Source organism: Carassius carassius, chromosome 41 (genome assembly GCF_963082965.1).
Source record: "Carassius carassius chromosome 41, fCarCar2.1, whole genome shotgun sequence".
NCBI classification, from domain to species: domain Eukaryota; kingdom Metazoa; phylum Chordata; class Actinopteri; order Cypriniformes; family Cyprinidae; genus Carassius; species Carassius carassius.
The window spans coordinates 22,890,466-22,905,220 of record NC_081795.1 but is presented as its reverse complement, the minus strand read 5'-3'; the positions used below and the strand labels follow the sequence as shown (position 1 = coordinate 22,905,220).

At 37.2% G+C, this 14,755-nt stretch overlaps 1 protein-coding gene across 2 annotated transcripts in view; it reads right to left on the bottom strand.

Annotated features, from left to right (window-relative positions):
* Positions 1–14,487, bottom strand: part of LOC132122973 (protein Atg16l2-like) — a 31,470-nt gene extending 16,983 nt beyond the window's left edge. For both annotated transcript variants that reach the window (XM_059533511.1, XM_059533512.1), the window contains exons 1-12: positions 14,108–14,487; positions 13,633–13,702; positions 13,024–13,075; positions 12,406–12,479; positions 11,804–12,055; positions 11,351–11,416; positions 8,773–8,862; positions 8,518–8,571; positions 6,877–6,982; positions 3,333–3,438; positions 3,028–3,098; positions 1,407–1,478 (exon numbers count right to left, since the gene is read on the bottom strand). In XM_059533511.1, the coding sequence (XP_059389494.1) occupies positions 1,407–1,478; positions 3,028–3,098; positions 3,333–3,438; positions 6,877–6,982; positions 8,518–8,571; positions 8,773–8,862; positions 11,351–11,416; positions 11,804–12,055; positions 12,406–12,479; positions 13,024–13,075; positions 13,633–13,702; positions 14,108–14,237 (1,143 nt within the window). In that variant the 5' untranslated portion in view covers positions 14,238–14,487. The remainder of the gene's footprint in view (positions 1–1,406; positions 1,479–3,027; positions 3,099–3,332; positions 3,439–6,876; positions 6,983–8,517; positions 8,572–8,772; positions 8,863–11,350; positions 11,417–11,803; positions 12,056–12,405; positions 12,480–13,023; positions 13,076–13,632; positions 13,703–14,107) is intronic.
* Positions 14,488–14,755: the final 268 nt, after the last annotated feature.

The following is a 14,755-nucleotide window of genomic DNA, read 5'->3' as shown; positions in this document are numbered from 1 at the left end:
TTCAGAAATTATTAAAATAACCCCATTCAAAAGTTTGGTTCTTAATACTGTGTGCTGTTACCTGATGATCCTCGACTGTCTTTCTGTTTTGTGATGGTTGTGCATGAGTCTCTTGTTTGTTCTGAACAGTTTAACTGAGAGCTGTTCTTCTGAAAAATCTTTAGGGTCCTGCAGATTCTTCAGTTTTCCAGCACCTTTGCATATTTGAAGCCTTTCCAGCAGTGACTGGATGATTTTGAGATACATCTTTTTACACCGAGGACAACTGAGGCACTCAAACACAACTTTAAAAAGATTCAAACGTTCACTGATGCTCCAGAAGGAAACAACATTTTTCTGAAGAACAGTTCTCAGTTTAACTGTTCAGAACAAACAAGAGACTCATGCACAACCAACACAAAACAAAGACAGTCGAGGATCATCAGGTAACAGCACACAGTATTAAGAACCAAACTTTTGAACAGGACAGTATTAAAAAAATGATCCGTCTTATTTTTTTGAAAGTTATTCACATTTTCTGCAAGGTCGAGCCCCACTGTGCATGTGTGTATATATATACTTTTTTTTTTTTGGTGTAAAATGTGACCCAGACATATTTTCTAAGAAATATTCTCTCTTGCTGACTCTCTCTCACACACACACACACACACACAGGGCTGAAATATATTCAATATTCAACAGTGTCTTGTTAAAGTGGTCTCCTCTCATACTCAGCTTGACGAATTGGTTTTGAGGGGAGCAACTGTGTCTTTATCTGGATACTAAAAAAACAAGACCATTTTACTGAAGAATATGCTTTTTCTTGTTGCTTTACAATTGGTGTTTATGATAATTGAGGTTTATAAAAAATTTCTTGAAATGAAAACAATATTCTTCGCGTTTGCTTTTTTCTGTCCTCCCTTTCTGTCACGCTAATACATTTTCAGGCACATTTTTATCTATATGGGTCATTCCTGCCCTGCCAAACCTTTTGAACTTTTGACCTTATAAAAAATGTAAATGCTGAGTTATACCTGTAATTCAAGCATTTTTCGTTCATTTTCAAGTCATTCATGACGTCAGATATATTTTTTTAAATTCACCCATGTACACTTAACCGTTATGTTTCTATATATAATTTTATACAAAATATTAAGACAAATATGATGGGCCCCAAATACTGCATAGTAAGAAAGACCCATATCCATCCTGTTTGCCTCAAGTTATGTGAAAAGCTGATTCCACCCTATAAAACTCTCCCACGCCTCACTGTCAAGTAAAACACAATGGAATCTAAGCAGGCATAGGAATAAACCTCTTTAACATGGTTCATACTGGTCTGTCTCATCTGACGATGCTCCAGAGTGATTCAGAGAGACAGACAAGCGTACGGGAGGTTTGGATGGGCGAGAGGAAAGCTCTGTTACCTTGGGAACGCTGTCCTCTAGCCTCCAGAATAGAGCAGACTTGTCATATGATGCAGCTAAAATCCGAGTGCCCTGATGGAAAAGCACAGTGACACCCCACAATGCATTAGAGCAGTAACCACAGCCTTACAAGAACAGTCTCCTTATATTACTAGTAAAGATCCTTCAGTGGCCGAGGGCTCTTATAGACGGCTCACTGATACGTGCTAATTAGCAATGACTCCGTTGTTCTTCAGATCATCTAAAGCTTTTTGAGAGTTTCAGATTGGTTCTCCCAAGCCGTTAGTGTAGCCAAACAATGTCTCTTTCCTATCTATGCACTTCCCATCCTAACCAGGTACAGCTCACTACCACATGCCAAGAGAATCTTCTTTAGCCCTCCTCCTCCCCAGCACCACCTGTCTAGATCTGCTACAGTGTTCAGGCATTTTGCAAAATGCATTAAAATCTATGATTTGTCAATTCTCTTCAGCATTTAATTAACAAAAATACTAATAAAAGACTTCCGAAGATTTAACTGACCATCTTGAATGTATTTTGTAATTGTGATGGCTGCAACACACTCCACAAAAGTGTGGACAGAGGTTAAATAAAAGTGAAAAGGTTACAGAATATTGAAATTAAACTTTTGAAACAGTTCACAGTAAGCAGGTGAATTGGTAATGGGGGAGGAGATAATGTCTGGGTATAAATCTCAATCTTTGCAGGTAAAGCTGGATCACTCTGTGCCAAATGTCAAGCGAGAAGTGTCAAACACATTAGCCCCCATCAGTGTCTACATCAGTTATCGCCCTGATCAGACATATGCTGTGGCACTATCATGCAGTCAGTAATGATATGACGTTAGCAAAAAGCGATTTTTTGCTAACATTTCTTTGAGTAACATGACCATTATTATGAACTCACAATTGAATGTAACAAAACAAATGATTACTTTTCGTTAAAATCTTTATTTATGCCAAAAAAAGATTACATTTATGTGTCTTTTTGTTCGCTGTAGCAGCCATGTTGCCGAGATAATTCATACCCCTTCGTTTGAAGGGCTATCTGGCCCTTCCCCTTACCCCTACCCCTCCAACCAAAAGAGAATCGAGACACCCCTACCCCTTCACGTGAACGCGCGAAATGGAGGGGTAGGGGAAAGGGGAAGGGCTAAAGGGTAGAATTGGGATTGGGTCTAAATAGTTCGGAGTAAACTGGAATTCATCAAAACATTATTGAAAAAGTGGTTTACAGTATTTCATTTGGGTATATTCTTATCACATCAAAGTTTTATTAATTTGTTTTTGTAGCAGTTGCACAAGCATTGCAACAAATTTCAGAAACAAATGCAGGCATTAATCACAACAGGTCCTACTGAGCGAATCTGAAGCAGTCTGATGCACAGATCTGTGTTTGGTTGCAGTGCACACAGAAACGACTGCTAAAGAAACTGAAGCAAAATGCTTGCTCTGTAACAACCAGTATACACAACAACCAAGCAACACAACAAAACTACAATGCTTACAACCAATAAACAAAGAGTAGACAATTTGTAAGCTGGGCTCATTTGTAAAACTCTGTGTAGAAGTTATAACACAATGATTTGAGTTATAACACAATGATTTGAGTGTGTTCATACCGTAGGATCGAACTCAATGCTGGTGATCCCCTCATTACTTCCATCTAACGTCCCTCTGTTCTGAAGAGTACCTGTGAGGATGAAACATCAAGCCTGAGAATATTTCACATAATAGAGTACATCACAGGAGCACAGGATTTATATATATGAATAAGAGTCCTGACATCTGCTGGTGGTCAGAGGCAGTCACATGTATTGACAAAAGCATTCAGAATCACTCGATACTATCTATATCTGAACTCTGTCTTTACGGCTAAAGCTGAGAATTAAAAAGATGATGGGTTTTTTTTTCTAGATCAGTTTACCTGCTTCAATGCCCCACAGTTTGATGACTCTGTCAGTTCCTCCTGTAGCCAACAGGTTTGAACTGGTACTGAACCTCACAGCGTTAATTCCCAGCTCATGTGCATCCTGAAACCACGAAACACACATTCATTTCTTAGAATTACACTTACATTTATCTTACCCTTTTATCCACTGACATTTCCGAAATATTCTGAAAACACTAGAAACCACATAGAGCACCCTAGCAACAACCCAGAACACCCTAGCAACACCGTACCAATTCCCTAGCAATCAACCAAATATCCTAGCAATCCATCTATTAATGTTGCACGGTGCACCGATACTTCAAAAGTATCGCAATTCTCGGAAATTGAAAACATCACGATACCTAAATTTATTAGTATCGATACTTCAAAGAATGACTGCGTTCCCCATTTGAGACGCATTTCATGTTTGTGTGCAACGCACGCTTCCAGTGCCTCCCTATGGACGTCTGTGTTGTTTCTCCTCATATACGCAGCAAAAAAGCACTACAGCGAGATGGCTGCATTAGTGGCTTTACTAAACTGATTTGGCTTTACTAAAATGTTTGCATAATCGCATTAAATAGTTTAAATAAATTATTCAGATGAATAAAGCACGAGGCTTTCTTGCATAATTAACATTTTAATTGTTTGGTCAGACATAATATTCACATTAATTGGGGATTAAACGTGGAGTTATGTTCTGTATGCTAAATATGAAAACGAGCGTATCTGCACAGCTCCTATACCTGCGCTTTGTATCTGCTGATTTTTGATCGAGATTTACATGCTTGGCTCACTGACCCTGTATACTACTTCATTTCATTTACGAACAAGATGTATCAGTTCATTCAACTCATTCACGAATTAGTGATGGGTCATGCGCAAAAGATGCGGCTCTGAGAGCCGATGCTTCGTAGTGAATCAGAAGAGTGAGAGCCGGCTCCCAGTTTTTTTTTTTCTTTGGCTGTTTACCTCAAGGCAGAACTTTGTTTTGATCGGTCAGCAATCGCATCGCAGCCAATCCGATGTGAGTATATGGGATCATACCATCATGTAAAAACAGAGAGGGGGATAAAGTGAAGTGGCACTCCACTGAATTAACGATTCGTGACAACGTTAATGGAGGGGAGACTGTGTATTGTGGCAACATCGGTTCCTTCAGAGAGAATCTTCTCAAAAACAGGGCAGATAATCACAGAAAGAAGAAATATGATCAGTCCATCAAAGCAGAGGCATCTGATTTTTTTGAATGCCAATCTTCACGGAGGACATTAATACTGTTTGCTTGAGTTTGGTTCTAGTTCTGTGGATTTATTTGCCGTTTTGTTGTTAATTTGTGCAATAAAATGTTTGATTAAAATATTAAACAAAAGAATGGTTTTGTAACAAAATAAATGCACAAAATTAGGCAATTATAAGGATTTTAATAAAAACACTGCACATGAAAGGGTTTTCAACACACAAACCATTAATTTTTGCAAAGTTATGGTAAAATAAAGGCCTACAAAAAAATCCTAAATTAAGAGCCATTCAGGAGTCAAAAGAGCCGGCTCTCTGAAAAGAGCCGAACTTCCCATCACTATCCGGAATGAGAAGATCTCTCGATCTCGTTCAGTGAAGGGCGTATGGGTTTACTACATTCAACAAATCACATGCTCCGTCACATCTTGAGTAACTCTTTGACAGGATGAAACAGTTCACAGAGCGGTTCACGAGCTGCGCAGGCGCTGCTAATAGCGCCGAGCTTCTCCGCTCGCGCGCTGCTGTGGAGGGAGGAACTTCAGTGAACGAGAAATATGAGTCTAGTAGCAAGGTATCTTCCGTGATGTCCCTGATGTGCGGGTCGGGGTGGGTAAAGAAATGTTTCTTTATTTGCGGGCTGGGGCGGGCCAAATAATTTCATAAAAGCGGGACCCGCGGGTTGGAAAAAAACCCGACCCGCGCATCACTAGGCTGCATGAGTGAGCACAAGTGATACTGTGGCCGCCGGTCCACGACTGGTAGAAAAAAAGATGACGCTCACTAAAGATGACGCTCATTAAAGCTCACTGGCTGAGTTTTCTCCTCTGAAAGAAAAGGTTGCACAACTGACAGAATAAGTTACAATATCCGAGATATTGCTGCTAAATTCTCTTTTCTTTTTTTTTTTTATTTACTTGAACGCCATTGCTTAAATTGATATCATTTATCTTTTGACATTTAATCTTCTGAGTTCAGAAACATTGTTTAATATAAATCGCCGTTCATATTTTTATTCAAAGTTCAGAATCAATATTAATTTAAGATTAATAGATTAAGATTCAAGATAAATTTATTACTCTTATGTTTCTTATGATAACTGAGATAATGCTGCTAAATTTATTCTTTCTTTACCTTGAATGTCATTGCACTATTTTATTTTTTATATTTTGATATTTCATATTTTGTTCAAATGTTTAATATATCTGCTGTTCATATGTTCACTTATTAGTGTGTTATAGGATTAGAATGTTGTCCTGGTTTTAAAATAAAGCACATCAATGATATTTGAGAGTGCATTTTCTCTTTTCAGGAAAAGTATTGAAATCGCAATTCTTGACTAGGTATCGGTATCGAAACAATTTTGGTATCGTGACAACACTACCATCTATTAATGTTTTTTAAAGTCTGCGCATGTTATAATGTAAAATATCATTACAACTTTTTGTACGTTTTTCTATTTGAATATACATTTAAATGTACTTAATTCCGGTTATCAAAGCTGAATTTACAGCATTACTCCAGTCTTCAGTCTCAAATGATCCTTCAGAAAATCACACGAATATGCCGATTCGCAACATTTATTATTATAATCAAAGTTAAAACCAGTTATGCTGCCTAATAATAATGTGGAAACTGTGATACAAAAAAAGTAAAAAAAATAAAATAAAAATCCTTTCATTTACCAAGGAGTGTGTATCTGAGTGTTCAAATAACCAAGTGTCTAATTTGGAGGAACCTCACTACCTTCTGTTTTTATCACGGCACAAATAATAACGGTCATGGGTGATCTTATTTTTAAACCGTGCACTATTGTGAAAACTACAGAAAGGGAAGCAACTTTACTAAGGTGTAAAAATAATACAAGCGAGAAGTGTATCACTTTATACTCCGATGGAAATTTAAGCTGCAGGTGATAAGCTCTTCAATACATATCCCCATTTACAGAAGTGGCAACTCCTCTCCATTTCACAACTAGGGCTGGTTCCTGCTGTCAGCTGTTTACATGAACACGGACATATGAAGCAGGTGGCTGCACATGACAGACACGGTTTCACGGCGACACAGACGTTTTGTCCCACAGACACCGCTACAGGCAACGTGCTTTTAAAGACATCTTTAAAATATGACCCACTGAAGAACCACAAGATCAATATTATTATCCATGTCTATCACTATACTACAGACTGTTTCCCCATTGTTTTCAGGATTCAAAGTTATACTGTTTTCAAGTTGCTTCATAACCCAACAGGACCTACGCTTGTGAGAAGTAACTTTTGTTGTAAACAGTAACACGCACCACTGTAAAAATGGCCTTGGTGGGGACTCTGGCAACCAGACAGACTCCTAATGGTACATAGAGATCTTCCTCTGACCTGCAAACGGATCTCCCTCGAATCTTACTCCTGGACACACAAAACAAGAACAATCAATAATACAGAACTTCAACAGAGAAGCAGTGAGTGTAGTGTGTTAAAATGGGTTACAGATTCAGATTATTTTTGAAATTATTTGAATTAAATTTTACAGCATAACATTATTTTAGATACAGTACAGTACTTTTCTTTTAAACCAATGTCCAGGTCTAGACAGAATATGCAGACGCTCCTGGATTCTAGATTAGATGTAAATATGAAGCTAAATGTACTATAATCTTGATGGCTGCTAAAAGCATTTTCTGATTAGCTAAAATACTGACTTTATTTACTGAAAAACCTACACCTTTTCTCCTTGCAGCTTTAGCACCATACTTATGATACAATGTTGGAGAAATCAACTAGCTTCCCAAAAGCATAGTAACTAAAGTTATTACTGCACAGTGACTACTGCAAATTAACATTTGTTTTAAGAACCACGTTGGATCAACAATGTTATCAATGATGTTACACAGTAACATACAGCGGAAATATAACAGTAATAATAATAATGTTTCCAAAACAAACTTCTATAGAATGAAGATAAAATGGATGTCTTGACTAAAAATTCAAATGTATTCAAATTCAAATTTGTCACAGCTATGCTGTATTAAATGCATGAAGACGAAGAAAAAAGATATTAAAGTCTTTAATCCAACACACAGGGTAGCATAAACGCAGACGAGACCGGACAAACTAGAACCGAACACACAGGAATTAAATACACAGACGTGAAGACAGAATAACACGATTAACTCGGGCAACGGTGCATGAGGAAAACAAAGTCCAAACTCAAATTCACAATATTTAATTAATTCAATATTAATGTTTTCAACAAACCTATTTTAAATATTCGATTGGTTTATTCAAAACCATCACTTGTCATATGGCATGATCGCTTCGTGCCTATAAACTGTAACTTTGATCTAGATTCTACTATACTAGTGTATTTAAATCATATTTACATTTTAACAGCAGCTTTACTTTTTGAGCAAAAAAGGGGCTCAATGATTGAATTTCCTAAGTTTAAGATGGGAACGACGGAAAAACAGTCGGTGCGTTGGGTTGTCCCGATTATCTTAATGAGTAATGGGTGTTTTTACAAGGTGCGTCCCTGTGTGTGTAATAAGCAAAGTGTATGCATGTTGTGCACCCGCCTATAGGCACACATTACTAACGCGCTCTTTAAATAACAAAGAAAACACATTGCACCAGACTTTAGATCAGGTTTGAGTTGGTCTATGGTGCAGTATATTTTCAGTTCCTCAAAATAGCAACACGCCAACAATGCGCTCCTCTTTTTCAGACCAGCACGCGTCCCTGAGCGCACGAATGATATTAAACAACGCGGCGCAGGACGGGAAAATGAGGTCAGGCTGAAACTAGCAAAAGCACTTGCACTGCACCGGGTGTATGATAGGGACCCTACTCTATTTTACTAATATTTCTACATATATTTATGTAATAATATAACACGTTATTTAATTTATTTAAACTTATTCTTCACAGTGATTCGTGAAACTTACTCAAAAAGTCCTCTGATGGAGCTGAGGATGCGGGGGGATGTAGCGGAAGCAGACCTGAGAAGAAAAACAAGTACAACTATCGAGGGATAACACTTACTTTCATAAACCACATTAGGTTACTAATGATGCTCCATTTTTAAAAACTGATGGACATATCAAAATGATTTCCTGTGGTAATCAAGAGCATGCTTCAAATGCTATAGTTAAAGCTCAAGACCCAAAATATACCTTTGAAAGAATCACTGTAGTAGTTACCTTAAAAGTGGTGCATGGGTTCTCTCTGACCTCTGTGAAGACTCAGATTTAGGGGATGATGGTTTAGGAGGCGACACATTTCCAGACTCTCTGACAGGCAAAAGCAAAACCATAAATAAAAACTCTCTGACTCTCTTAACAACGAAGCATTTGAATGATCTACATGTCCACAGATTGTTTATGCTGCCCTAAAATGCTGATTAAGGGAATAGTTCACTTAAAACTAAAAAGTCTGCCATCATTTACTCACCCTCATACCTTTCCTCCGTTAAACATAATTAATGTAGCATTCCTCCTTTTGCACTTCACAGAAGAAATAAAGTTATAAGGGTTTGGACGGACTGGGAATGGAAAACAGTCCTAGATTTTCTCCCAAATAGGCCCACCAAAACTACAAACAGTCACTACTACAGTATCTCACAATATTACATCAACTCTAACCCATTTATGCCAAATAACATCACAAAACTCACCGTGACCCTGCTGACCAAAAACAATAGAAACACAGAAATTCTAATGATTTCCACAACAAACCATCAACTTTTAACCATTAAATAACATGTAGTGTGTTTTGTGGGACATTATTCATTATAACCAGTAAAACCATTACAGATTGTGTGTTTTCTATTTAGGGGACTGAAATATATGTATTCTTGTTTGAACTAAAATAGTTCAAATCTATAGGAAAAGAGCAGAATGTGAAGTGTATAATATGACAGTAAAAAGGATAAACCTAGAATCTAGAAGCCTGAAACAACAGAATTCTTCAGTTTAAGTATTCACATCTGTGTGTGTGTGTGTGTGTGTCATGTTAATCAGATTTATCACCTTATAGGCGATTTCATTTACTCTCTAGGCCTATCTCTCAAATGTAACCCATTGTAGGATCACTGCAGTCTCTTTATGAATGAATGGCATATTCATGTCAGACAATGTGGAGTAATAAATAGCAGTGAACGTTCAGACTATTGTCTTGTCCTAGGTTTTTAATATAGTGCTCATAGGCGATATGCTCTATAGCAGAGATAGACAACTTTGATGGTGACGAGGGCCAGAATTTCTTCTCCTTTATACCAAGGGGCCAGATTACTAATCCACGTTCACACACCTTTTACATCGTCTTACTCAATTTCCTTTTTATTGAAGGCAATAAAAGTATAATTAACGTAATTTGTTTTTAAAGATTTTATTACCTATCAAACTTGTGCAGTTAAGCTAATTGAGAAGGGAAACTGTTTTCAGCAATTTCACCCCAACAAATAAACATCTTAATTTCATTGTCTGTAAATTAGCAAGAAACAAATGTACAGCGGCCCTATTTCTTATTACAGAATATTCTCAAAACAACATGAGAGGACCGTTATAAAGAGCTTATTAGAAATAAATGAATGAATCGTTATTCCAAATGGTACCATACAGTAAAATAACCGGGTAACTGCAGGATTTTTAAAATTTAAAGACGTTTTGAGACCTGCACTTCACATTTCAGCCTTAAAACTATTTTTGAGAAATGGGAAGAGTCAAAAGTATAAATTACTATATTAATTTAGACAATCAAGCTATTATTAATCAGTTCTATTAAACTGGCTTTCTGTTGAACCACTGGTTCACATTTAAAAACATGTAGCAAAAATAGCAGACAGGTTTATTGAAAAAGCAAATTAGTTTCACTTTCAGAACTAGCAGAAATATAGTGACTTTGAAACGTTCATCGCTCAAGTTTATTCAGTGAAATCATAGCATTTTGAGGTTTAATTTAATCTGCAATTTTTGTCTTTCAGTCCCCAAATTTAAGACCTCTAATATTTAAGACTTTGTATGATTTTAGAGTTTACATGGCCTTAAATTTAAACGATTTAACTGAAGATTTTTAAGGACCAGCGGAAAGCCTAAGAACATAGTTCAGTGCAAACATTTCTGTCATGCATTTGGCAAAAAGCTTGTTGACAATGCATTTTACCTTTGATATTTGAGGCAAGTTCAAGTCTGGCGTCCCCGTGGTTTGTGCGTAGTGGTGTGATGACGATTTAAAATAACAGTTTTCCAAACAGATCAAAAGCATCCCCTTGAACTTGGTAAAAAAAATTATTATCTGTTTACCATCTTGACTGGAAAATGCGGTTTTCATGGTGAGTTTTTCATTCAATATTCACTAATGTTAGTGAATGTTTACATTAGAGTGCACGTACTACTACGCTGAAATAATACGAGCAGCAGCTGGAAACTACGACCTCTCCTGGTTGGAGATAGCATTAAACTGAACGCAGTCTTTACGTGACTTACATTTCAAAGATTTTAAAGTTGATTATCTGAGTCTAAAATGATCCAGCGGGCAGTACTTAATGATTTTTCGGGCCGTATATGGCAGTTTCGGTTTCTTATAAGCAAAAATAGATTGCATTAGCGCCCTCTTTTGTTGGCTGTCAACGTCAGCTTATCATACACTTTTTCTTTGATGATAAATCAGTCAGGCAGACTGGACTTCTCCAGAACGTCGTGATAGCCAGTCCGCCCCTGGTTTGGACTGACATGAAGTCAGATTAATGCTGCGGAGTCACTTTATACAGCCGATACTTACTCATTAATATTCACATTCTGACTGGCAGCCATCTGAAGATCTTTGTGAAGACTGGCCTCTTTGGCTCTAAGAAAGAAAAGGAAATGTGATCAAGAAGGATGTGGTGTTTATGGAATGGACAAAATTTGCTCATAAAATATTTGGACACTAATAAGAATGTAGTAGGCTACATTTAGCTCCCACAAAGTTCACCGAAATATTGCAATTATGTCATAATTTACTGAACACAATAGCAGATATTTTAAAGAATATTCTGCCCATACAGTGAAAGTCAACAGGGTTCGAAACAGCAGTGGACCACACTGGCATTTCATTTTTCAAAAACAAACAAAACAAAAAAAAGTGTTCAACAGAAGAGTCAGTTTTGGAAAAGCATGCGGTTGAGTTAATGATGACAAAATCAATGCAATTATTTCTGAGTGCATTGTTCTAATCACACATTTGACCTCTGACCTCACTCTCTTCTCGTTGTGATGGTTCATGCGGTCAGCAGCCTGCTGTTTTGGAAGGATCATGTTCTCCAGGATCTCGGAGCTGCGGAGTTTCTCTTGTCGGTACGTGCTCTCCATGTTCCGATGCTGCTCCAGCAGGGAATCATATTCCTGTTTCAGAAGTCGGTTCCTCGTCTGCACCTCCGACACACGTTCCTGAAGCACGCTGTGCTCTGACGCCAAAACACTGAGATAGTTTTGGACCTCATACACCCTAAAAAACAAAAAATTCAGAATCCAAAACCATTGCATGGACTTCCAATACAGAAGACGCAATTACCATAGATATAACACTGTTTACAGCTGAAGCCCAATGTTACATTTCCAAAACAAACTCTTTAACGGCTGACCAATCAGAGCAGACTGGCCTTTAAAGAGAAAGAAACTAAAACGGTGAGTGTTTCAGGCAGAGAGGTGTTGAAGCAATGTACAGTATGAAATCACATAACATCAAAATCACATAAGTGTATTCTAACAGACACAAAAAAAAATAAATGGTCATAATATGGGCACTTTAAAAGGGTGGTTTCCTGTTTTGTGTCATAAAAGGATAAGGAGGTTTACTTGGTATGCTGTTCTTCCAGTGTCACTTCCTTTATCTGGATCTTCTGCTGCAGTTCCACCACTTGATACGCAAGCTGCAAGAACAGAAACAATTATGAAGCCACAAAACATCTCAACGAAAGAACACAAATCCAGACCTACTTGTTTACAATATATCCACACACACATATTCACAGTGTTTTCATAAGCTAGAACAGGTCGATATCGGGGAGAGGACGTATGTTTTGATAAAGCAGAGGTATGCAGCAGGTTTTATCACATACTTTTACAAAAAATTCCCAACTGGTCTTAAGACAGCTTTAGTGCAAGATTAGGTGTGAGAACTGGTTATGCCTGATGCTCAGACCACAGTGAAAATTATTTTCCTACTATGTGTCCAAATAATGATGCCATGAGTTCTGTGGAACTGTAACAAGCTTGTAGATTTGATAACGGACCGCCTGCTAAAAGGAAGAGATAACAGCAGGCAAACCTGTAAACCTGCTCAGTGAAACAGGTCACAACTTGTGCCGTAAATTCAGTTTGTTGTATAAAGGTTTGACAGAGATCCAATCATCTAACTGCTTAGTCTTGAGAGAGGCTGATGCTGCTCTTCCCACATATGGCATCATTTCTTACCTCCCCGGTGGTTGTCTTCAGAGACGCCAGCGAATCTTCAGATAGCGAGGGCCTGTAAGGGTCATAAAACAGCATTTGAAACAGATTTGGCTGGGTTGAATAAGAAAAACTGATCAGAATGCATTCTATTACTACGCTGTAATGTCTAAAATACATGATACATGTTACATTATTACAAATTCAGCAATAATAATCATCATAATATATATATATATATTATACACACACAAACACACTGCCAGTTAAAAGTTTTTGAGCAGTAAGATTTTTTTAGTTTTTTAAGAGTTCGCTTGTAACAAGTCTGCATTTATTTGATCCAAAATAAAGCAAAAGTAAAAAATATTTTTACTATTTAAAATAAATGCTTTCTATTTGATTTTTTTTTGTGAATTATATATATATATATATATATATATATATATATATATATATATATATATATATATATATATATATATATATATATATATATATATATATATATATATACACACACACACACATATACATGACTGCACGAAACTGACTTAAAGGTAGAAATCGCTCTGCACATTTGAGATTTTTTACAGTCTAACATTAAATGATATTATGACTCCGAGTAAAGGTTACCTTGAGCCTGATCCCAGAATGCCTTTGGTTATGAGGGCTCTTTGATTGGTCTTTTCCAGCAGACTGTGATCTAGAAGAACAAGAAGACAAACTACTTCTGAACGAGAATGATTTGTTTGAAAGGAGGCCAGCTGATGTTTACATTCCCTCCAAGTGTGTTTGTTAATAAGGCTTTCTATTTGCACTTAAGTGTCAAGAATCACAGTGTGGACTTACACGACTCTGAATTGAGTTTATATCATTCTGAATTATAATATTAATAAACCACGAAATATTTTATGATGTATCATATTGTATCTTTAGGTTCTCAATCACATATATAATTCATTTATTTAATGAAACATAACGGCAATAGATTTTTAAGATGCATCCAAAACAACAGATTCTTAATTTGCATGATAAAAAGTTGCACTGCATGGCCTAAAACGTTAAATCACGAAAACATGCATTTTAAAAAAGCACTAATAAAGCTTACATGACTCTATGAGATCCTGGAAGACGCTCGTCTGTGTCCTGTTGCGATATTTCAGCTGTCTGATAATGTGACGCTTCCACGCTTCGCTCTGTCTAAGTTCAGAGTGTCTCGCGCGCTGCGACGACGCCATAATCGTAAATGATAATATGAATACAACAACAATAATCTACTTTCTTGGACATAGTTCATGGATGTACGCCCCGTCATCAGGAACTTTGTTTTCCATTCCTGTGAAGCGCACACCGCGCAGGAAAGCGGCAGAAAGTGGGTTGTGGCGCAGCTCCGCGCGCTGAGACGCGACGCGTCACTTCAGTGGCAGTAAACACATGCTGTCGCTCATTAGTAATCATGACACAACTCGTGAACGCGTCTCAAGCGTGGAAACACAGTAGATCTCGCAGATCTAAATCACGTGAAATAAAATGGGAGTGGCCTCTTTGCCCAGGCGTTTTCTCTGATTGGTTAGAAACGGTGCATTAAATTATAATTAATATTTAAACTCTTTAATGTGCGTTTTCAATTCAGGGAATTTTAAAGTGCTTTCATGTAACTTCAGTTACTTTACTCAACGATTAGTCTAGATGGACCAATCACAATCGTTGTGGTTACAAAAGTCAAATAACGATATTTATATTTATTTCATAGATC